Source organism: Elgaria multicarinata, chromosome 10 (assembly GCF_023053635.1).
Source record: "Elgaria multicarinata webbii isolate HBS135686 ecotype San Diego chromosome 10, rElgMul1.1.pri, whole genome shotgun sequence".
NCBI lineage: Eukaryota > Metazoa > Chordata > Lepidosauria > Squamata > Anguidae > Elgaria > Elgaria multicarinata.
The window spans coordinates 12,431,889-12,454,165 of record NC_086180.1 but is presented as its reverse complement, the minus strand read 5'-3'; the positions used below and the strand labels follow the sequence as shown (position 1 = coordinate 12,454,165).

The following is a 22,277-nucleotide window of genomic DNA, read 5'->3' as shown; positions in this document are numbered from 1 at the left end:
TGCTACTAGTGGTGATTTCTTTTGTTTGGGGTCTTTGTTTTTCATAATAATAGAATAATAGAACCATTTCCCCCCCCCCCCTTCTGCTTACCGTCTTCGTATTCCTTTGCTATATAGTATTCACTGTTTCTCATTTCCAGAGATGGTCAAATTACTGCAATCCTGGACCAGAAAAATTATGTAGAAGAACTCAATAGACATTTAAGGTAAAGAGTGATTTTGATTATGATCTGTAAAAGACTTGGCTGGCGAATGTTGAAATCTTACGTTTCAGTATACTTACTGCAGATCTTTCTAATTTGACAGTGCCACGGTCAACAATCTGCAGACAAAGGTTGATGCTTTAGAAAAATCCAATACTAAACTTACTGAGGAGGTAGGTAGAAATGAAATAAATATGATTTTTGTTCCTATTTTTTTTTGGGGGGGGGAACAAAAACAATGTTCGGGTATTAGCTGAATTAGTTCTAATGACTGATATGCTTTTCCCATATCAGTGGGGCCTGGTGTGACAACAAAAGTAGGCCTTTTCCTTCAGAACTCCTGTCTGCATGCAAATGTATGCGTATTTAATATTAGCTTGTGTATTAGACGCCATGTGATAAACTAACAGCCCAGTTCATGGAAGAAGATGGCGTGGCATCTTTGGATCTTCCTTTGCTTTGGCTTGACACTGTCAGGACCAGAGATTGCAAAACACTTCTTGTAGAGCTCATGATGACAAGTCGTTACGGTGCCACAAGAACCCTCAGATCTCTCTGGTCGAAGTCCAACCCTTGTCCACTACACCTTGCTGGCTCTCATAGATGTATGGTTTTAACTACGTGTTGCCAGGAAAGTATCTGGGTATTTATTTACAAATTGCATCCTTCTTGTTGACACACACAGCTTGCTGTTGCAAACAACAGAATTATAACTCTACAAGAAGACATGGAGCGAGTCAAAGAAGAAAGTTCATACATTTTGGAATCCAACAGAAAGGTCTGTGGATGTGGGTGGGTGTTGTCTAGTAATTGCAGGTAGATTCCCCTATTCCACCCCTTTCTATAGTCTGCAACTCAGCTCTTTATTCTGTAAACACTTTACTGCAGTGTACATTCTTGCTCATACTCTTTGCTTGTGACATAATAATCTGGTTCGCACAATCAGAATAAATGTTAAAAAATTATTTAAATCACGGCACATACTGCATGTGAATTCCATTATCCCTGTCAAGGTGCAACTGGGTGGCGTGGCTTGTTGGAGGGTGAAACAACCCTCCAATAACCCCACAACAGCCTATGGGTGGCTTTTTCTGATCATGTGAACCGGCCCACTGTGTTGTGCCCTGTGTGTGTCTTGTAGTGGGAATACATGGTATAGTATTACCTCTTGCCCAACGGGTTAGAATTTGAAAGGCAAAATGAATTCCTAAATGTGGTGTTCTTCGTTTTTTTTGTATTTTGATTCTGGGGTTAGATTAACAGTTGTATAAGAGCCTGGTTCAGGTACTATCAATTTACATGTTCCCTAAACACCTTTTCCCATCAACCTGTCAAGTATTTGTAATGACTTACTCCCATTAGAGAGAGAGAAAAAACCTTTGCCTTTTAAGTGAGAGATGACCTGAAAGAGGCTTTCTAGTCTGTTCACATGAGAAAACAAATCCATTAACGTTGTTCGGTTTAGCTAAAATATAGAGTTCCACTTAGAGGAAACTTTGTGTTCTTATTTGCTTGGGTGTATTCAACCTGAATTTACATTATCCATTTTGAAGATGTGTACACTGGTGCTTAAATAACTTCTGTGACCTCAAGTTTCCTAGTAACTACTCAGATAAGATTACACTCAGTATTAACACTCCACAGAGAACAGACAGTAATGGCATTATTTAATCATTGTCATATTTGTTGAATACCCCAAAATCTCTCGTTTCATTCGCTTTTCTGGTCTGCTGATTAATTGCAGGTAACTAAGCAAGAGAGAACTGCTGATGGACATGCCCTTAATGAGGCACGAAAACAGTTGAAGGAGGAAACACAGCTCCGGCTGGTAAGCTGGACAGCCTTATGCTCAGGTTTTTAAAAGGCTGTTAGAAGACTTGGATCTCATGCTGGCCTGGCACTTTTCAATAGCAAAGGGAAAATTAAAAGGCTTTTCTATGGTATATTGAGCAGAACTGTATGGTTCTACCTCTTGTACCAAGTAGCTGCAGTATAAGGCCAGCCTGATAGGGTCCCGCACTGGAAGTCAATTTTCTGCTTCTCAGCAGAATACTGGGTATATTTGCCACAATAATATTGAGCTTCTGTCATCACAATACTTTCACTAAGCTGTTAGAAGATTCCAAATATTGAACTTCCTGACACTCAAGATGCAGCACACGAAAGAAGGGCCAGCTTTTGGGAGGAGAGGTCAGCAAGCCTTTTATAAAATGGAAAGTAGAACGTGTTGTTAGAAATTTGGAGCCAAATTGTCTGTCATTGTCACTAATGTAATATGCAACAGATGTCGCGTGGGTTAGAACCTTGTGATCTGGGCCTTTTTCTTAACATTTATTATCCTCTTAGAAAGCAATAAGAGGATAATATGGAAGTGCAAGGGGTGTGATATTCCATAGACATTGAAGAGGTGTCAGTTTTAAGCTCTCAGATAAACCACACAACAGTGTGTATAACAATTCTAGACCATAGTACTGTCATGTGGAATATTTTAGTAAGAGTGAGACTGCCAGTTCATTATAGAGATGGGTACATGTTCTGTGGAATTCTGTGTAGGGTTCTTAAATGTTACAAATCCATCATATTCTGCGGAGTGTATAAAAAAACAAATAACCGGTGTGCTAAAGCCATAAGCATATCTCAAACCACACTTGAACTCCTTCTTTGATGTAGTATCTGGAACATAGGAAGCTGCTTTATACCAAGTCAGACCCTTGGTCTCTCCAGCTCAGTATTGTCTACACAGATGGATAGTGGCTTCCCAGAGTTTCAAATGGATCTTTCCCTGTCCTCTCTGGAGATGTGGGGAATTGAACTTGGAAACGTTTGCATTCAAAGTTGCGCCTTGTTAGAGACCACCTTTGAGAGAACAACAAAAAGTTCTGAAGCGCCTGTAAAGACGATTAAATTTATTGTGGCATGAGCTTTTAATACACTAGATCCTACAGATGGAAGAATCATCCTTCTGAAGGAGCAAATTCTAGCCTATGTAAGTTCATGTCACAATAAATTTGGGAATATTTAATGTGCAAAAGAACACACAGCTCCTTTGTCTGTGGCAGACTGATGCTATTGCTCTTTTGGAACTTGTATTGAAATTATATATCTCATTTTCTATGCTGGAGGAATGGACAATATAACCCACCCTCCCTGAACTCAGTAATTGATTGAGTAGAGATTTTGATACATTCCAGATATTGTATAACTTTTGTTTGTGTGTGTGTGTGTGTGTGTGGTATAGGATGTGGAAAAAGAACTTGAAGTGCAGATTGGAATGAGGCAAGAGATGGAACTGGCCATGAAGATGCTGGAAAAAGATGTTTGTGAAAAGCAAGATGCACTGGTGACACTCAGGCAACAACTTGATGATCTCAGGGCCCTAAAACTTGAACTTTCCTTCAAGCTGCAGGTAAGCTAGCAAGACCAGGTTAGCTGTTAGTTATAGGCTCCTGCTCTTATTTTGGAGAGCGTGCTGGAGTTGGACAAGGAGACCAACATTTAAAAGACCCGCTCAGTCGTAAAGCTCATCAAGAGGCCCTCAGTATGTTGCACCCTCGCCCTTGCTTGGCTTGCATGGTGAAAGACTATTTCCTCCCGAACTTCGGGGCAGTGTTGCTATAGGACAGAAACATACATAAATAAGAATGCTATAAAGTAGGACAACAGTTAGCTTGGGCCCTGCTCTGTAGAGCAGTTATTGGAGTGCTTCTCTGTCTCTCTGGTGAGTGCAACCTATCTTCCTCGTATACTGGCCTCCTTTTGCAATTTCCCCACACTGAACTATCTGGGCTGGTACAGATAATGGTTAGCAGTCACTTAAATCTGGGTAAGGGATTTCAAAAGACTGAAGGGTCATGTGGTCTCTTTTCCAGCTCTTGCAAATTATACCCCATCCCCACTCTTAACCAACACTTACTGAGGTGAAGTATGATTCATCCTGAACCCAGCATTTGAAACCAGGACCTGCAGTCTCTTCCTAGTCTGATCAAAACCCCTCAAATATGTATATTTTTATTAAGAAACAAAGTCTACAATTTTTACTTTTACTGCCTTTTATACTACTTCTGATGTTCACAGTGTGTTTAAACAGTAATGTAATCCACTTCTCAACAGTTTTGTGTTATTACAAATTACTGTAATTGCCATTACATAGTGAAGAGTTGTGGCTGGGAGGATGACTTGGTCAAGATCACATGGTGAGCCTATGATCAAAATAGGACTTGAACCCCCATGTGTCTCTGAAATAAGGACAACTCTGTCCTCTTTGCCTTCCAGATCTTTGTTTTGAAATGGTTGCCAATGTTCAGTGTCAATTAATCTTCCTGTCAGTTTGATACTTCGGATATACTGCTGATTGACATTGTGATGCAGCTGATTGCTACATTCATTGCTGCATTAATAAGCATTACGAATGAAAGTGCTACTTATTGAAATTGATTTAATTTGAGCTCACACAGCTTAGCTAAACCAGCCAAAATATACTTGCCGAAACTAGGCAAGAGGTGGACCTTACTTGTTAACCTTAGCAACTATGCTTTTTAGATTTTTTTTCCTTCTGTCAGTTTTAGAAATATTACTAATCACATTTCATTTTTCAGAATCTCTACGTTAGTGGCTAACTTTATCAGAAGGTGTAGAGGTGATCACTTGTTTTCTAGCAGACACTGGGATATATATAGCATCTAAGTGGAAAAATTGGGATCCTCTATCTGTAGTGTGTGTTTTTTGGTTCTATACTTTAGCTTTAAACTTTGTTGTTGTACTTTATGTTATGAGCCACCTAAAGCGCTTCAGCTACTGGGTTGAATAAATCAACTATAAAATAAAATACAAATGAACGAATTAGTAAAATTTAGTCAGTTGCCTAACTCTCTAAACTACCTTATGAATAAAACAAATCACTAACAGATACATTTGTTGAATTTTGGATCAACAGTTAATAGGATAGTATATAGTTGTTTTCTCCCCACTTCTTATGAATATTTAGTGTTTTTCCATGATATTTTTTTCTCTTTATCACTTCACACTGTTGCTGTGCTAATTTTAGTAACAGCCTATAAGAACGTAAGAAGAGCCCTGATGCTGGATCAGACCAAGGGTCCATCTAGTCCAGCACTCTGTTCCCACAGTGGCCAACCAGCCATCAGCCAGGGATGAACAAGCAGGACATGAGGCTTATGTTGGAAGTATTTCTATCTGTACTGCCATAACTAAATTATATATTTATTTGCCAGTAAAAGGTTTATTTTTACCTACATAAATCTCTGTCTTAATTCACGTCTTTGCTGACTTGGCTGAGAACCGCTGCAACCTCTGCTAGTCTCTGGAAGGCCCAGACAGAGACTTAACACAAAAGGTTATGTGCCAGAAACCCAGTCTGTGCCATAACTAATCAGCTTTTAAAGCCATAACTCAACAGCTTATTGCCTCGAGTACTGGAGATAGCACACAATGTTTATACAGAATAATTCTGAATGTATATTTTGTGTGTGGGGTTGTTTTTATACAAACAGATAAAGAATGCAATCTCAATCTTTTTCTGTAGTTACCATTTGACCATTAAGGGTGAAGTTGTGACCTTTTGTTGTTGTTGTTGTTGTTGTGCCTTTCTAGAGTTCAGACCTGGGAGTGAAACAAAAGAGTGAACTAAACAGTCGCTTGGAGGAGAAGACAAATCAGATGGCTGCTACCATTAAATTGCTTGAACAAAGGTAAAATTGAAATGTGCTTTTTTAAGTGGAATAGACGTAACTTGTGACTTGTTTATTGTGTGTGTGTGTTTTTAAAAGGTACTTTTAATGTACGCATTTTAGGATATTTGAAAACAGCATGTGGTACAAGGTCCAGTAGGTCAGAACTAGCATGTTGCAGAGAGACCACCAGATATTGCCGTCCCCCACTGACTTAGGCCATAGCAATGCCATAGCACTTGCACAGCTCCGAGTTTAAAGGGAGTTACTCTATATACATGACCCCACAAGTTCTGATATGCATGGCCATCAGCTTTCCCCAACTTGGTACCTCCAGGTGTTTTAGACTACAACTCTCATGATTCTTGACCATTAGCCATGCTGCTTGGGGCTGATGGGAGTTGAAGTCCAAAGTGTCTGGAGGGCACCGGGTTGGGGAAGATTGCCATACATTATACCTGTATGTGAAAAGAAAAATACTACCAGTTGTGCTTCTAAGGAGGGGGTGAAGCTACAGGCTTGGCTAGACGGGGCGATCGCCCAGGGATCGTCCCTGTGTGTCCACATGACGCACAGGGCATCCTGGGAGCAGGGAGGGATGATTCCTCCCTTTCCCTGGGATATCGCCCTACCCTTCCATCCCGGTGTTTTCCCCGCAGTCTTGGGATGATCCCGAGACCACGGGATGTGTGGCCCGCCGTTGCGGTTTTGTCCCGGCTGCTCACGAGTAAACATGAGGAGCCGGGCACGGAGCTTCTCAGGAGCTCTGTGCCCATCAGGGGTGGGGGGAGCATGAGGTTTGTCTTTTTTAAAAAAACTTACCATTTCGTCCGATCGCTCGTGCGCTCATTTACCTTTAAAAAAAATAATCCAAAATGGCGGGCGCAACAACCTCTTCCTCCTGGGACGCCGCTTGCAGCATGTAGACGAAGGGGACAATTTCGGAACCATAAAATCATGAGATCATCCCTATACACCCCTCTCACCTAGCCATGCCCAGTGTGGAAGCCATGTGCTGTGATGGGCATCAGCGGTCCATGTAACCCCTGACGTATCTACATTGTATGGTTTCTGGTGGTTAAGCCTGATTGGAAACGTAGCAGCATGATCACACTCACAACAATGAGTATTGTAAGCTCCGTCTTACAATACTCCTAAACTTTTTTCTGCTTAGGGGATAGCATATGACAGTCCAGAAAGGAGAAAAGATTTCTGTTGTTCCACCACTGTTATCGATCATTTACATAGAGTACCTTTTAATTCACAAAATGCTTTACAATTTTTGTGTGGCTTACTTCCAAAGTCCCTCCATGAGACAGATACTCCTTTTACAGGTAGGGAACTGAGGCTACCCAACAAGTCTGTGTCAGAGGTTGAGCCTGGATTAAACAGCGTTATTTTATCTTCTGTTTAGAGGCTTGTTCAGAGGATCTGATCCTCACCCATTAATGTCCATTATCCTGTGTTTCCCACCTAATTTAAGACACATGGGCTGTTTTTACCTAAATAAAATCTCAAAAGGTAATAGCCAGGTTTGATGTTTGACAGTGGCTTCTGGCAATCCGCTCAGCTATGTTGCAGTATGGCTGAAAATTAGTGTTGTTCTGATTTAATAGTAATGCCTAAAGCAGTAGTGGGCAATGTCCAGGGTTGGGGAGGATGGGCTAAATTGCCATCCCTGGATCCCAGTGTGGGCCAAATCCATGCCCCCCACCACTGTGCTGCTGCCAAAATGTTAATGCACAGTGGCGGAGTTACGGGGAGCCTCCTTTGAAAAGCAGAAATTTGCTGTTCGCCAATGAAATTTGGTGGTGTGAATGCAGGTAATTTTTTTGCTTTAAAGTAGACCCCCCTTTCTGCTGCTCTGGCACACTGCTAAATTTCTGTGACAAACCATGATTTTCTGCTTTTAAAGGAGGCCTCCGCCTCCCCTCCACACACACAATGCCACTGAATTTCAGCAGCTCACTGAGGGTGTGTGGGGCTGCAGAAAAGGTGGGGGGTGCATGCAGCATATGGGCTGAATGCTGCTCTCACCCAACCTAAAGTCAGGTGGTCCTCAGTAAGAACCGGGCAGCAGGCAAGCCTGGGGAGAAATGTGAAGAAGATGCCAATACTTATGTAGGTACCCTGAAGAAGCTATTGGGCGGTATAGAAATGCAATAAATAAATAAACAAACATGAGTATTTTCCTACAAGTCCTTTTATGTACAGGGAGAGGCTGGGTGATGTGGACTGATAGTCTGACACTTAACCAGAAAAACACAGAATTTGGCCTAATGACTTCAGTTTCTTAATAGGCTGAGGAATGAAATTTCACCACTTTTGGAGAACCTCCAACCTCCTTTGAAAGAGCACCCTATGAAAAGTACCTATCCTTGTAGACAGTGGCCGGGTTCGGAAGATCAGCAGGGGAAACAACGCAGCTCTCGCCGGTCATGTGACCGGGATTAATCTCATTACCCATGCTGCATTGCAGGGTGTCGTGTTGTTCTCACCCAGTGCCTGTCCTAACCCTACTGCAAGCCATAGGTTCTAGGGTGGATGAAAAATTACTATACCCGCTCAGGGTTTGGACAACATGGTGACCCGCAACACAGCACGGGTAGTTAAGCTAATCCCGGTCGCACGACTGGCACACACAGGTGTGGGGGGAACAACCAACACTGCACGGTTTCCCCCACTGATCATCTGAACCCGGCCACTGAATTTTTGAAATAAACCACATGCAGATACAGTAATATTCATTGGTGTGCCTACTACTACTAGTAGTATAAGAAGATCAAAAGTTGTTTCTTAGCACATGCATATAGTTATACTTGTATTTTTTAAAAGCATTGTAATATCCAGTCGTTGGTATCTGTTGAATTAACTCATGTTTTCTTTTACTGTCTATTTCCTCCTCACCCACCCCTTCTCCTCATATCATCTTTATGTCCTTTTCTCATATAGTGAAAAGGATTTGGTGAAACAGGCAAAAACCTTAAATAGCGCAGCAAACAAACTGATTCAGAAGCCCCACTAGGCATTTTTTTTTCTTTTTTGCAGCTGGTCACCTCACAACTCTGACATCTCAACTCAGTTATGAGGGGAAAGCAAAATGAGATTGAGAATTTAGATGTCAGACTTAAATGTTGTCACCTAAAGTTGACTTGGCATTTGGTGGATTTTTAAATTTTAAAAAATCTGTTTTTGTTTCGAAGTAGAAAAAATAGCCTATAACCTTCCTTTTCCCAGTTATTTGTTGCTTAAATTTTACTAAATTATAAGTGATTTGACCAATAAGTCCTCCACAAAATTACAAGTAAAATGAGATTTGTGGCTTTGTACATAGAATTGATGCAAAGTGTATACAGCACAAGCTTTTTACTGTTGTTGACAGGATGTTGGAAAAGGGCAATCTTCCCCACCCAGCCCATGCTCAAATTTAAGGAAAGCTGAGATAGTTACCCTGTATGGAAATTGAGAGCAGTTGGGTGCTTGCTGCAAGCCAAGATCCTGTAGCTTTTGTTCCTTTTGATCACAAGACCAGGACAAGCTCACATCAAAGTTAAGGACTCATCGTTAGGAGGGTCTAGTCCTTTTTTTGCCAAAGGCTTGCCCACACTGCACGCTTTTCCACCTGTGCATTTATTACAAATGTATGTAAATTGAAAGTCTGTGTGACATGCAGGGTCTGCACAGCACACAATGCCAGGAATGCACCAGTTCCCAGATACCAATGCTTAAAATCATTTAGAGCAGAGCAAGATGTGTTTCTGCCTGGACTTGCTCAGGTCCTTGAACTTCCAGTTGTGTTTAGGTGAACCTGTATTGTTCCACTATCTCTTCGAAGAGGGTTTTTTTTAAGACCATCTGCCGGACAACCCCATTGTTGTGATATAACCCACTGTGCATGGGCATAAAAAAATATGCCGAGGAGCACACATTTAAATAAATAATGCAAACCAAAATTGCACCAAGCCGTAACTGGAATACATTGCAGTGCAGGGACAAGCCAAGATAGCAAGCCAATAACAACCCGTTTGCTTTAGGGAAAAATAATTCATTCACCTCCTTTAGGTGACATGGACGTAGAGCCTAGATACTAGCTCTATTTTAAAATGGTAGAGCCTTCTTAATCTGCATTTGCCTTCTACCTCTGCCTTTATTTTCCAAATAAATAAATAAATAAATAATAGTCAGTGGCTCAGTTCAGACAAAATGTTAGTCAACACAGTGTGAAAACTCCACTCAGTGGTTGAGTTTTTCGAAGGTACTCCCCACACAACATGTTCTAACTCCACCTTTGTGTGACTGTGGGCTACCGTGGAGTTGAGTAAAATCCATTGCGATGTTTGATTGACAGTTCGTCTGCCTTCTCTCCTCCCCCAGTCCTCCTGATGGTATCCCATCAGCCATTGCTACAAAAAAACAATCCTGGTGGCTCTCCTAGAGCAGCACTCTCTCCTTTCGCCGCTCTTGCCAGGGAACTCTGTAGCCAGTGGGAAAAGTCAATTCAACACAACGGAAAACTCCATGGAGCCTGCCACACAACACGCAACACAACGGTTGTGCAGGAACTCTCCTCTGCACAGCATGGATATTCTACATGGAGTGTTTTCCCAAAAAAACCTCCACCGTTGCATGGAGTTTTCCCGCCAGACAACTCATTTCTCAATGGTGGTGTAAAAACTCTACCATGGAGTTCTAAAACCAGTGTTGAGAAACGTGTTGTCTGAACTGAGCCAGTGCGTTCTCTTTTCCTGAATGTGTGTGTTACCCTCTCTTCCTCTTTTAGGAAAGTTGGAATCATGTATTTTACAAAACAGTTTGTTGTTGTTCTTACCTTATTTTAAGAGGGATAAATGGAATTGGTAGCAATTTACTGCTGGTCAGTCATTGACAGAGTAGCTACAGCATACAATAACCTGGTTGTTGTTTAAAGTTGCCTTTTGCTATTGTTAATATTTGATTCTTAAGCATTTGGTTCAAATATTGCTAAGAGTTGTAGTGGAAGACCAACGAAAACTTAGGAAGTTGGGGGAAACACTGTGCTGCAACTCAAAACTATTTTTTTTTCTATTTAGGATGAAATTAGGGGGTCTCTTTCTCGTGGTTGCAAGAGTTCACAGTCCTGGTCCCTAAACAGGCTTTAGTGTGTAGATCAGCCTTCCCCAACCTTGAGCCCTCCAGGTGTGTTGGACACAACTCCTAGAATGCCCTAGTTAGCTATGATGGTCGTCGTGGTCCAGTTTATCTCGATGGTGCCAGTTTGGGGGAAGGCTGGTGTAGTTAGTTATTAGCAATAGTTGTCATGATATCCAAAATACTTCTTTTGGTTTGTTTTCCCCCCAGTTCCCTCTCATGTAAATCACCTCTTCTGTGTTAAAGCAAATTGGAGAGTGGAGAAAGAATTGTCTGTAATAAAGATGGGGGGAGAAAAAGACACATTGCCCTGATGTTAAAATCTGTGGGGCTGAATCTCACTCTCTTGTAACGTGCAAAGCTGCCTTTGGCAAAACAGCAGATTTTTAAAATCTTTTTTAAAGAAACCTGAAGAATTGCACTTTGGTGTGGCATGCTTGTAAACATACCCAGTTAATTTGAAGCAAACTATTCAGGAAGTGCAGGCACCGTTTTAAATTCTATCCCAAGGTTAAGATGTTTTCAATAAATATCCAAATGAGATGTTGCTAGAATCGTTTCAATGCTGCCGCCTCTTGGACTTAGAATTTTGAGCTTTCCCATCACCAAAACCCATTTGGCAAGCTCAACATAGGCTGCACCATCTGGCTGATAACCCAGTTTGATTTATCAGCAGTTGTGAAATTAGAGGGCACAGGGGAACACATTGCTATCAAAATTACAGGCAGGAATTGTTCCTTCATAAATAGAGGGCTTCAAAATCCTAACCCACAACCCCTTTGAAGCTGTACTGTAGAGCAGAGGGGAATCACAGGTCAACCTTGAAAAATAAGGTGCTCAGTGATAGGCCTCAAGATCCCTGGTTTCAATGGGGCATAGAGGGTGATCCCTTAGAATGTTTTTTCTGCAAGTGAAAGTTGTCCTCACTTCGGCCTTGAATGGGAGGAAAGCCTTGGTTTTGGTTGGGAAAGAGGAAATGTTGTTTAGTGAATGGTCCTGGATCTGGAGCCTTTGACATCCAGCCAGAGCTCTGTGTCTCTCTATTCCCCATACTTTTGATCTTGATCTCTTTGCTGCTGCCAACCACACACCACAGAAGGTCCAATTTGAGTGCCTGGATGGACACATGGTACAGTTCTCTAGGCTGTCCATAGACTTTGACATGAGAGAGGGTGCTTCCAAAGAAGTGATGCCCCATATGCATTCTGAGGGGGCATGTGGAGGACTTTGCCACATGTCTGATTGAATGTTTGAGTGAGCTTCGAGGTGGCGTTTCAGTGGAGGACAGGCATGTGTGACAGCTTCGGTTTTTTGCTGAGTGGTTTCCTCCACCTGTCTATCCACCCTCCAGTTAGGCCATTGTGTCGAGTACTTGTCACATGGCTGGTGGATACATGTAGCCTGAAATCAGTTTCTATATTGTGAACGTAAACTGTTCCCCTGCCCCCAATTCCGTTGCAGCAATGCCCTCAAGTAGGGTGGGAGGCCTAAGTACTTACCCACAACTTTGTATTCAATCCGGAGCCCTGTGTGTTTAACCTGATGTAACAGTTGTGGAAGAGGCCAGATAAATGCACTAATTTCGTAATATAGTAGGTATCCCATTATGCAAGTTCCAGTTACTTGTATAAAGCTGCAGTGTAACGTAAATTAAAAAAAACACCTTACAACTACTGTGTACTTGAGACTTGCTTTGACTATGGATAAAAGTGATGTTTTATGTTTATCATCTAATGACTGTAAACTGTAGTAATAGAATAAAAAAATGAAAATAGAAGTTTCTTCTGCCTGGTTCACCTACATTTTGGTTTTTCTTTAGATACTTTTTGTCCCTTCTCACTTCCTGCGCCTACACATTCCCCCTCCACCTTTCATTGAGCTTGGTTTTTTTTTATTTATTTATTGTTTAATCTCAGTCTTCCTCCCCACCATGGCTTTTGTTTTTTATCACAAGTTCATGTGGCTCAAATCCAGATTGCAACAGGCAGCGCGAGAGCGTCAGTCGCTGGAGGAGGACAATCGGCTCTTCAAGCAGGACTTTGGGGATAAGATCAATAGCCTTCAGCTGGAGGTGGAACAGCTCATCAAGCAGCGGTGAAGAGATAATTGATTTATTTTTATTATTTTGGAGCGGGGACGTACCCTCATTTTCAATCTCTTGCATGTTTCGCAGGGTTTCTTTTTTGTGAATACAAATTAATTTTTGTGAACCGCCCAGAGAGCTTCGGCTATTGGGTGGTATAAAAATCTAATAAATAAATAAATAAATAAATAAATATTTCTCACTATTACAGTAAAACTTCACAAAATAAAGTAGAGAGATGTTTCCCAATACCTGCTTCTGATACCAACCCTTGGTAGTCTCTTCATGTACACAAGTCCTTTGCCCTCCTTGTGAGCAAGGCAAATGAGACTCACACAAATTAGTGACCAGGAAGGCTGATCTCTAGGCACATAGCGCACATGCAGGCTGCTGCTGAAGATGGAGGAGAAAAATCTCAAGAGCCGGAGATGTGGCTTTCTAGAATTTCCCATCTACAGACCTGCTGCAGACCTGGCTACCCATACGTGTGCCAGTGTATATGGAGTCACATAAAGAAGAATATAGCGTTTGGAAGCAGGCAAGTGTGTGCGCGCACCCCCTCCCCACACACACACATACACCAGGGCTGGATTTGTCTATTGCAGGAAGTGCTACTGTATACTTCAAAATCATACCCAGTGAACGTGGAGAAAATGTATGTAGGTATATATAAACTGACCATCATAATATATATCCTAAAGTAGTTTATAATACAAATTAAAAACAATAAATATAGAAAGACCGGAATCACATCCAATAGGAAGCATTTGCTTTCCCTTTCACACAATATTGCATTTGCAGGGTGCAATCGTATATATGTCTACTCAGATGTAAGCCCCGATGGGCTGGTTTGTAGAATCACTCCAGGCCACCATAGCTTATTTTAACCTCACTGGGTTGTGGTGTGTGCCGGCACCCATTTTGAATATTTAACTCCTGGCAGAGGATCGGCATGGTTTATTGTGTTTTCCAAAACCATGTAGCATGGGTTGTTGTAGGGTTATTTGAGTTCTTTAACCCTCAAAAAAACCCTTCTGCCCAGGTTCAGACAACAGGATAAACCATGGCAGCCTTCTGTTGGGGACTGAATATTCAAAATGAGCCACTGTGGCTAAATAAACCACTGTGGGGTGAAGTGACTGTGCAAATCCGATGAATGAGTTCAGTGTGGTTTACTTGTAGTTAATCCCTGGCATCTCAGGTAGAGCTAGGAAAAATCCCTGCCTGCATCCCTGGAGAGCTGCTGCCAGTCAGTGTCAACAATACTGGCCTAGATGGACCAATGGTCTGACTCAGTATAAGGCAGCAAAGAAGATTGCAGCTTACTGTATTGGCAACTGTAAAACAGTCTGCTTTTTAAAGGATTAGCCAAACTCATGGTGTGTGGAGTTACAACTAGCTATGGATGCTGGTGGGAGCTGATATCTGTTTCCTTAAATCCAGAGACAGGAGTGAATGAGAGAGGATCGCTTTGCCTTTAAAACTTAGGGAAGCATCTGGATTCATTTCCTATTACACAACAGGAACTTGGTTATTTGGTCCATTGGTCACTGAACAGTGCAATAATATATTGGAATATATATTATTGGAATATATAATATATTGGAACCTGCCTGATTGTGCAAATTTTTTTTTAGGTACTTGCAACCTAGATATGGTGGTCTTAACACTGTGACTTTCTCCAATGCGTTTTTGGTTATTCAGAGATGGGAATTTTAAAATTCTCATTCTGGAGCGTTAAGAATAGGGATCCTTTTTCTCTCAGTGGCATTTTGAAATTGGGGCCTGTAGTTTAAAGCTTGTTCTATCAACTTTTCTCTCTGTGTGTGCTGTTACTTCAGGGGTCAGCTGGAACTGGAACTGAAACGGGAACGAGACCGATGGTCACATTCCCACCACGGAATTCAAGAAAATAAAAGCTTGCACAGCCAAAGCAAAAGGTTCCCGAAGACTGGATCGAAAATAGTAATGCTCCTTTTCTGTGTGCTTAACTGTGACTTAATTTTAGTTTCCCTTTTAACCCAGATCTTTAGGAGTCTGTTTATGTGATGTTCAGCCTTGTGTTTCCTGTCAGTTACACTGGAGTCTTGCCACAGTATGATATAGCAACTTCAGGGCTGATTCAAAGATGGTAAATTTCCTACACGGGTTATTTCCTTGTGGAAAAAAGCAGCATGCAAATCATAAGTCGATCTTCCTCTGGGGCAATTGCACAGGTCTGTTGCCTTGCACGTATGCAAGTGGATGCAGCCTTCTAGCACACGCGCTTGCAGTAAAATAGGGAGGGGGGAATGTGTGACTGCACTACTGTTGCGTGTGGTGGTGCACTTGCCATTTGCATGCTTTTTCCTGCATGGAAATGTGTTGCATTTGCTATGCTCAATATATCTATCTAGTTAGTTAATTTATTTCTAACAACCCCCTTTGAGGGAAACCCTCACAAGACTACTTACAATAAAACTTAGCTTTCAGGGATCCACTGAAAGGCTCTCATGTGGAGTTCTTAGGGGATCAGATGCCATGAATCTGGAATTGTTGTAGATCACAAGCTGAATATGAGCCAACAGTGCGATATGGCTGCAAGAAAGGCCAATGCTATTTTGGGCTGCATTAATAAAAGTATAGCTTCCAAATCATGTGAGGTACTGGTTCCTCTCTATTCGGCCCTGGTTAGGCCTCATCTAGAGTATTGTGTCCAGTTCTGGGCTCCACGATTCAAGAAGGACGCAGACAAGCTGGAGCGTGTTCAGAGGAGGGCAACCAGGATGATCAGGGGTCTGGAAACAAAGTCCTATGAAGAGAGACTGAAACAAGTGGGCATGTTTAGCCTGGAGAAGAGAAGATTGAGGGGAGACATGATAGCACTCTTCAAAGACTTAAAAGGTTGTCACTCAGAGGAGGGCCAGAATCTCTTCTCGATCATCCCAGAGTTCAGGACATGGAATAACAGGCTGAAGTTACAGGAAGCCAGATTCCGTCTGGACATCCGGAAAAACTTCCTGACTGTTAGAGCAGTACGACAACAGAACCAGATTTTTCAAATGCGAAGTGGTACAAGCACGTGACAATTCCAGTCATCACAGCTCTCAATATGATCTCTTAACTGATCTCAAGTTTTTCTATAGTATTAGATAGCTCCATGAGAGCCAAAAGCTTAAACGTTCTCAGGATTCTTACTATTAATAGGCAATTAAGAGAGTTCTTGTTGGGTGGAAGGAACCTTTGGGCACTGTATATGTAGGGGTAGGCATAGAATATAGAGGCAGTTTTTCTGTTATTTTGCTTTGATTCCTCAATATTTGTCTATATTGGTAGGATGCAGGGAATAAACTCTTGGAAGGAGATTCTCAACGGAGAACCTCTGTGAAAGAGAACACGGTTCTTCCAAGCAGGTATGGGCTGATTAAAGTAACCTACATTTTTTTATTTCTCTTTAATCATAAAAGTATTCAGAGGGCGAGTTTTGCAGCCATGAGATGACTTCTGAAATGATTCCTGTGACTGTGTACACATGAAATCTTCTCTTGTGTTTGCTGCATAGCATTCTTGTGAGCAAAGGCTCAATTGAGAAAGTCGTCCAAACAAGTTCCGCTGATACCTTCTTTGCATATCGTTTTTTAGATGTGTTCCAGCTATGCGAAGGGCTCTAGTTATCGTCCCATTAAGTTGAAATTGGCACATCTGGGGAGTCTGTTTGCTATCTGCTTACAGTTGCATTCAGAGGCAACATTTGCTCAGGGGGTTTGCAAGGCCTTGGATGCCTAAGTCAAGCTTTCCAGATTTCCCCAAAGGTGCTTGGCTATTGTGGCGATCCTCCCTGGCCAAAACGCAAGCCTGGGAAAATAGTGGAGTCTGTTCAGGTGGCAAAGACATCATAGAAGCATCCAGTGCATATCCCCATGCTTCATAGTCACTCTTCTTGGAAAGTATTTATTTCTCAGCTTTTGGTTTGTGCTGAAGCAAGAAACACATAGCTTTCATGTATATAATGTATTGTCTTAGTTTTAACAATTGCAGAAAGGAGATCTTACTCTTACTCTCTGGGATACATAAGGATGTGCGTAATGGAAATGAGCTCTTTTGGTAATCTGATCCTGGTATTTACCAAATAACCTATACTGTGTGCTTTGTGTTTTGATTTTGAGAGAGTTTATTGCATGGTGGGGAAGTAAGTACTTGGGAGTTATTACTGTTAATTTTATGGATTGCAATCTGTCTTTTGCAGAAAGGTTGGTCTTGGGCAGGGGCAACCAAGCCGTGTCTATACTTAGGGCATATGTGTACAATAAACTTTTGTGAAACCTAGTGCTACCAATCAATGAGATATGAGGACACATTTAATGGTTTATATTAAGATGTGGATGAAATAGCATGCTAAGTTAATACCTTGTTTCTGTTGCAGGGTACCTCCTAACCCGCAAGAGGACCATGTAAGTAATTTGTTTTGCTTATCTTGGAATAGTAATTGGGAACCTTTAATATGTGGGGGAAATAATTCATTGCTGAAAGATAACGTTGTCTTCATTAAAAACATTTCTTAATATAAAAAGAGCTACATTTTTGAATGCTGGAGGTTTTATAGAATTAATGGCTTTTATCTGCATCTATGGATTTCCAGGTTCATTGTGTATTAAGATTTGGTGCCTTATTTGAAATCGAAGGCATGAAATGAGAGATGTCCCTTTCCTCTGTTAAAATGTTGTATTCTCATTACTTGTTTCTTCACTTCACAACCTTGCCCCCTTTGCTGTTGCTGCTGTATTGTAATAGTGCAGCCTTCCTCAACCTGGGGCGCTCCAGATGTGTTGGACTGCATCTCCCAGAATGCCCGGCTGGGGCATTCTGGGAGTTGTAGTCCAACACATCTGGAGCGCCCCAGGTTGAGGAAGGCTGTAATAGTGTGATGCGTGGCCATTTTGTGCTCAGTCCCTATGTATTTTTTAAGCAGTAGGCATATGTTCATTGGACCTGGCTAAAAAAAGTATTAACCATTAACTATGAACCATTAACCTGAGCAAAACTTTAAGTACACTTTTGACCTTTAATGATGGATTGACCATCCCAAAAACTTCAGATAAACTTCTGGCCTTGAACAATAGAGCTTTATGGCCCATTCCTATTCAGATAACCCTTTACCCCTTTACAATCCAACCAGACTGCCTTATGAATCATATAAATTACCCATAACTTATGGGGAATTTGCTTGTCTTCCTATTAATATAATCAGTGCTTGTTCTTATTCAGCTCTCCAAATTCTTTATTATGTCTTCATTAAGCATTTCATTCATTTTTCACTTGGTATTTCATAATAAGACATCTTATATCCTTTTGAGAGAAATTAATTAGCAATTTCTCAGTAGCCTATTCCAAAAGACTAAACTGAAATTCTCTCAAAATCCATGTTGCTGCAAAGCATTTGGTCACAATCCCCAAGCGTGGAGCATATACTTGGGGATTGGGGCCAAACAGGAATGTTGTGACATAGATTTTGAAGTATTGCTGCAAAAGTCATAGAATTGGCAATTTCAGCCTATTTTGAAATATGTCCAAATTCTATATATCTAACATGGAGATAGTAATATTGAACTGACTTCAGGGTTTCTTGTAAGCATTGCAACTAGATAAAGAATGCACGTGAAAGCACTTTGAATTTGAAAGTGTTATAGAAATATTAAGATTTATTTAAGTTCTGTCTGAATGTTCCAAGCACAGATTCAAAAGGGGGAAATGAAGATGCTGAATTTAAAGCCTTCTCAGCTCATCTGAGATTGCAGGAGGGCTTTTGGAAATTGTAAGCGAAACATTTGCATGACGTCAAAAGGTTGGCCAGGAAACTTACTGTATGATGAAATATGCATATTTTTAATGATTTAGGAGCAACCTTGTGGCCCTGGAAAGTCTGAGCTCTGCCAGCTGTGTCAAGAAGAAAGCACTCAGAGCAAAAGAAAGGTAAATTTGAACCGTTTTCTGTCTCTGTTCCGTACTCCGCAGCCTAAAAACCAATTTGTACATTACATTTCAGGTAGGAATATTTTTCTACTGTTGGTTGAATGGAACTCGTGTGACCTTTACAGGGTTTCTGTGTGGAAGAATGAAAGGCAGTCTTTACTTACCCCGAGTCTTAGAAACAGGGCAGGCAATTAACTTGAACAAACAAGCACTGAGAATTTTAAGATTCCCCCAACACCCGCCACTACTCCCTTGGCAATGTGGTGAAGACGTGCCCATTCTTCTTCTGATTTCTAGCCAAAGGGGCTACCTGGCTGGTAGGAGGAAAATAGAGATCCTACGGTTGACATATTAGCTGGTGAAAATTTCACTCTTTAATAGTGCAAAGAATAAGCTACAGTTATCCATGCTCTGTTAACCTCTCGTTTGGATTACTGCAATGAGTTATACGTGGGGCTGCCTTTGAAAACGGTCCGGAAACTTCAGCTGGTACAAAACAGGGAAGCCTGTTTACTAACAGGGACTGGCCGGCGAGATCACTTTACGCCAGTCCTTTTACAACTTCATTGGCTGCCAGTCCAGGTCCGGGCCCGATTCAAAGTGCTGGTATTGACATTCAAAGCCCTAAACGGTTTGGGGCCAGGTTATTTGAAGGAACGCCTCCTCCCATATGTACCTGCCTGGACCTTGATAATTTACAGGGGCCCTTCTCTGTGAGCCCCTGCCAAAGGAAGTGAGGCAGGTGGCTACTAGGAGGAGGGCTTTCTCCGCTGTGGCACCCCGGCTTTGGAATGAGCTCCCCAGAGAGGTCCGCCTGGCGCCTACACTGTATTCTTTTCGTCGTCAGCTGAAAACCATTATATTCTCTCAGTATTTTAACTTAATTTTAACTTAAATTTAAATTTTACTGTTCTCTGTAAATCTTATATCAATTTTGCTGCGTGGTTTTACCCTGGTTGTGCTTTTGATACTGTATTTTGTATTTTTAACCTGTTGGTTGTTTTATTATGGTTTTTTATTTTTGTGAACCGCCCAGAGAGCTTCGGCTATTGGGCAGTATAAAAATGTAATAAATAAATAAATAAATAAATAAAAATAAGTATAAGCTTTGTGATTGTGGGTGAGTTAGGATTCCCAGTAAAATTCTTCCCCTCCCCCTTCTTCTCCCCTGTTCAGAACACATGCAAGAACTGTGGTGGAGTCTTCTGCGAAGATTGTTCAGCAAATGAACTGCCCCTTCCCTCCAGCATCAACCCGGAGCGTGTCTGCAACCTATGCCACAAGCACTTGATACAGCAATATTCTGCAAGCCCCTCTTAGGACTTTGATGGTGGGGGACAGTGGTCCGGTTAAATGCAGTTTACTTCCATGGGATGATTCCATCTCTACTGCTGCGTCTGAATATCTCTGGTGCTGTTTGGAATTTTTTTTGGAGAGAGAATACCTTTACCTGTTCTTGCAGGTGGCAGGAGCTTAGGTGGCATGTATTGACAATCAGTCCTACTTGTAAGCATTTAAGGCTCCAGGATGAACTGCTCCTTAAAGACTTTCACTTTGTCTAGCATGGGTCATGGAGTCCCTTGGTCTTAAAGTGTCTGTATTAGAAGCAAATACTGTGAGCTTGATGTGAAGTTTTCGCAGGCACAGAAGATATTGGTTATATCGAGCCAAAAGCTATCACTGTTCCCATGGGGAGAAGGGGGTATAGCACAAACTGAACATGTGTGTTCCTGATAGAAAATAGTGTCCGTCCGTCCCCTTCCAGGGCACATCTTCACTTTTCCAGGGAAGTGACTGTGTCGAGTGCATGGCTCTCACTGATCTGTATCACCCATATGAATTAAACAAGTTTACCATAGGTCACTGCAGCCTCTGTTTACTACATAAGGTAGAGACCATGGTCCATTCTCCATTTGACTTCCTAAGAGTGAGCTATATGAATGTACTCTGTGCAATCTAATTCAAGCACTAGCTCTGAATTTCAGCTTTCCTTGTGGCACTGCTTTTCATATGCTGCTAAAAGGAAAGAAGTTTTATATTTTACCAAAATGTTTGGAAGAAAATACAGGGGTGTGAAAAATGATCTTTTTTCCTCCCCTGCACAACTGGCTGACCTTTAGCACTCAGAAACTCAAACAAGGTGGTCTTGCTGAACTTCCTGGTGTTTTCTAACATCCATTCTCGCAGACCATTCACAAGAGCAGCAATTGATTGTAAATATTTTGGACTAGAAGAAAGGAGCATGAATCCTGAATATTTAGAGAAGTAAAATTTGCAGTCTATAAATGTGAATGTCACAATAGGACTGTGTGGGCTGTACTCCAATTTATGTACATTTAAGATGATATATGCAATGGCACTCAGTTTATTTTCTTATAATATGGTGGACTCTAGAACACTCGTCAATGTGTTACAGAATATACCTTGATGTGTAATGAAAAGATTACTCAGCAGCAAAGAGCTCTCTTGGAGTGATGGATGCTGTGCAATTCTAAAACGTTTCAACCTCTTTATAAACCACATGTCCTTTGTGAGATGTGGTCCTCTATACTAGAAATTAAATCAAGACTGTAGAATGTATTTGAATCTGTATAAAATTGCTCTACATTTTACCTGTTGTAGTGTTATGCAGACATTCTTTATTGAATATACTTGTTCAGTATGGTTTATCGTTAAGTACAATATAAGGGCAGGCTTCTTATTACTGATTTTGTAGATATTAGGGGTTGGATCCAGATTGAGTCATGCCCAAGTGTAGGATACAGAACTACCAATGTTTTCAAAGTATGATTCAATCAGGATCCATCCCTTAATTTTAACATTCTGAAGAGCCTTTATGTTAAACTCTGCTATGTTTCTCTAGTCCGTACTTGAATGATCCCTTCCCTAAAGGATGATTACAAACTTAGAAGTTCATGATCATTAGCCAAACACCTCCCTAGCCTTCACAAAGGAGGCGATAAATCTCTCATCTAATTTACATCACTAGGCTTGAGTGAATGTTTCATATTTAACCCCACACCTAGAAACCTAGCACACAGAATCAAAAGCTTGATCAGGATTCCTCCCCCACTTAGTTTCCTGAGTTTTTATATGGTGGAGTGTACAACTATGTGACATGGTGTAGTCTGGATACTGATTCACCAGGTCATCTGAGAACTAAGCCTAAAACTAGGACAAACGATTTATGGTATGTGTGTGTGTACACACATATACACACAGACAGAG

At 41.3% G+C, this 22,277-nt stretch overlaps 1 protein-coding gene across 9 annotated transcripts in view; it reads left to right on the top strand.

The window, feature by feature from the left end:
- The window catches only part of RUFY3 (RUN and FYVE domain containing 3), a 63,378-nt gene extending 41,717 nt beyond the window's left edge, over positions 1-21,661 (top strand). For 4 of the 9 annotated variants that reach the window (XM_063135549.1, XM_063135543.1, XM_063135551.1 and 1 more), the window contains 12 exons: positions 141-206; positions 307-376; positions 889-981; positions 1,948-2,031; positions 3,442-3,609; positions 5,814-5,911; positions 12,992-13,111; positions 14,942-15,065; positions 16,416-16,492; positions 17,503-17,530; positions 18,975-19,049; positions 20,226-21,661. In XM_063135549.1, the coding sequence (XP_062991619.1) occupies positions 141-206; positions 307-376; positions 889-981; positions 1,948-2,031; positions 3,442-3,609; positions 5,814-5,911; positions 12,992-13,111; positions 14,942-15,065; positions 16,416-16,492; positions 17,503-17,530; positions 18,975-19,049; positions 20,226-20,369 (1,147 nt within the window). In that variant the 3' untranslated portion in view covers positions 20,370-21,661. Of the gene's footprint in view, positions 1-140; positions 207-306; positions 377-888; positions 982-1,947; positions 2,032-3,441; positions 3,610-5,813; positions 5,912-8,842; positions 11,052-12,971; positions 13,112-14,941; positions 15,066-16,415; positions 16,493-17,502; positions 17,531-18,974; positions 19,050-20,225 lie in introns of those variants that run through there. The other 5 variants (XM_063135548.1, XM_063135552.1, XM_063135550.1 and 2 more) reach the window with 3 other exon arrangements.
- Positions 21,662-22,277: the final 616 nt, after the last annotated feature.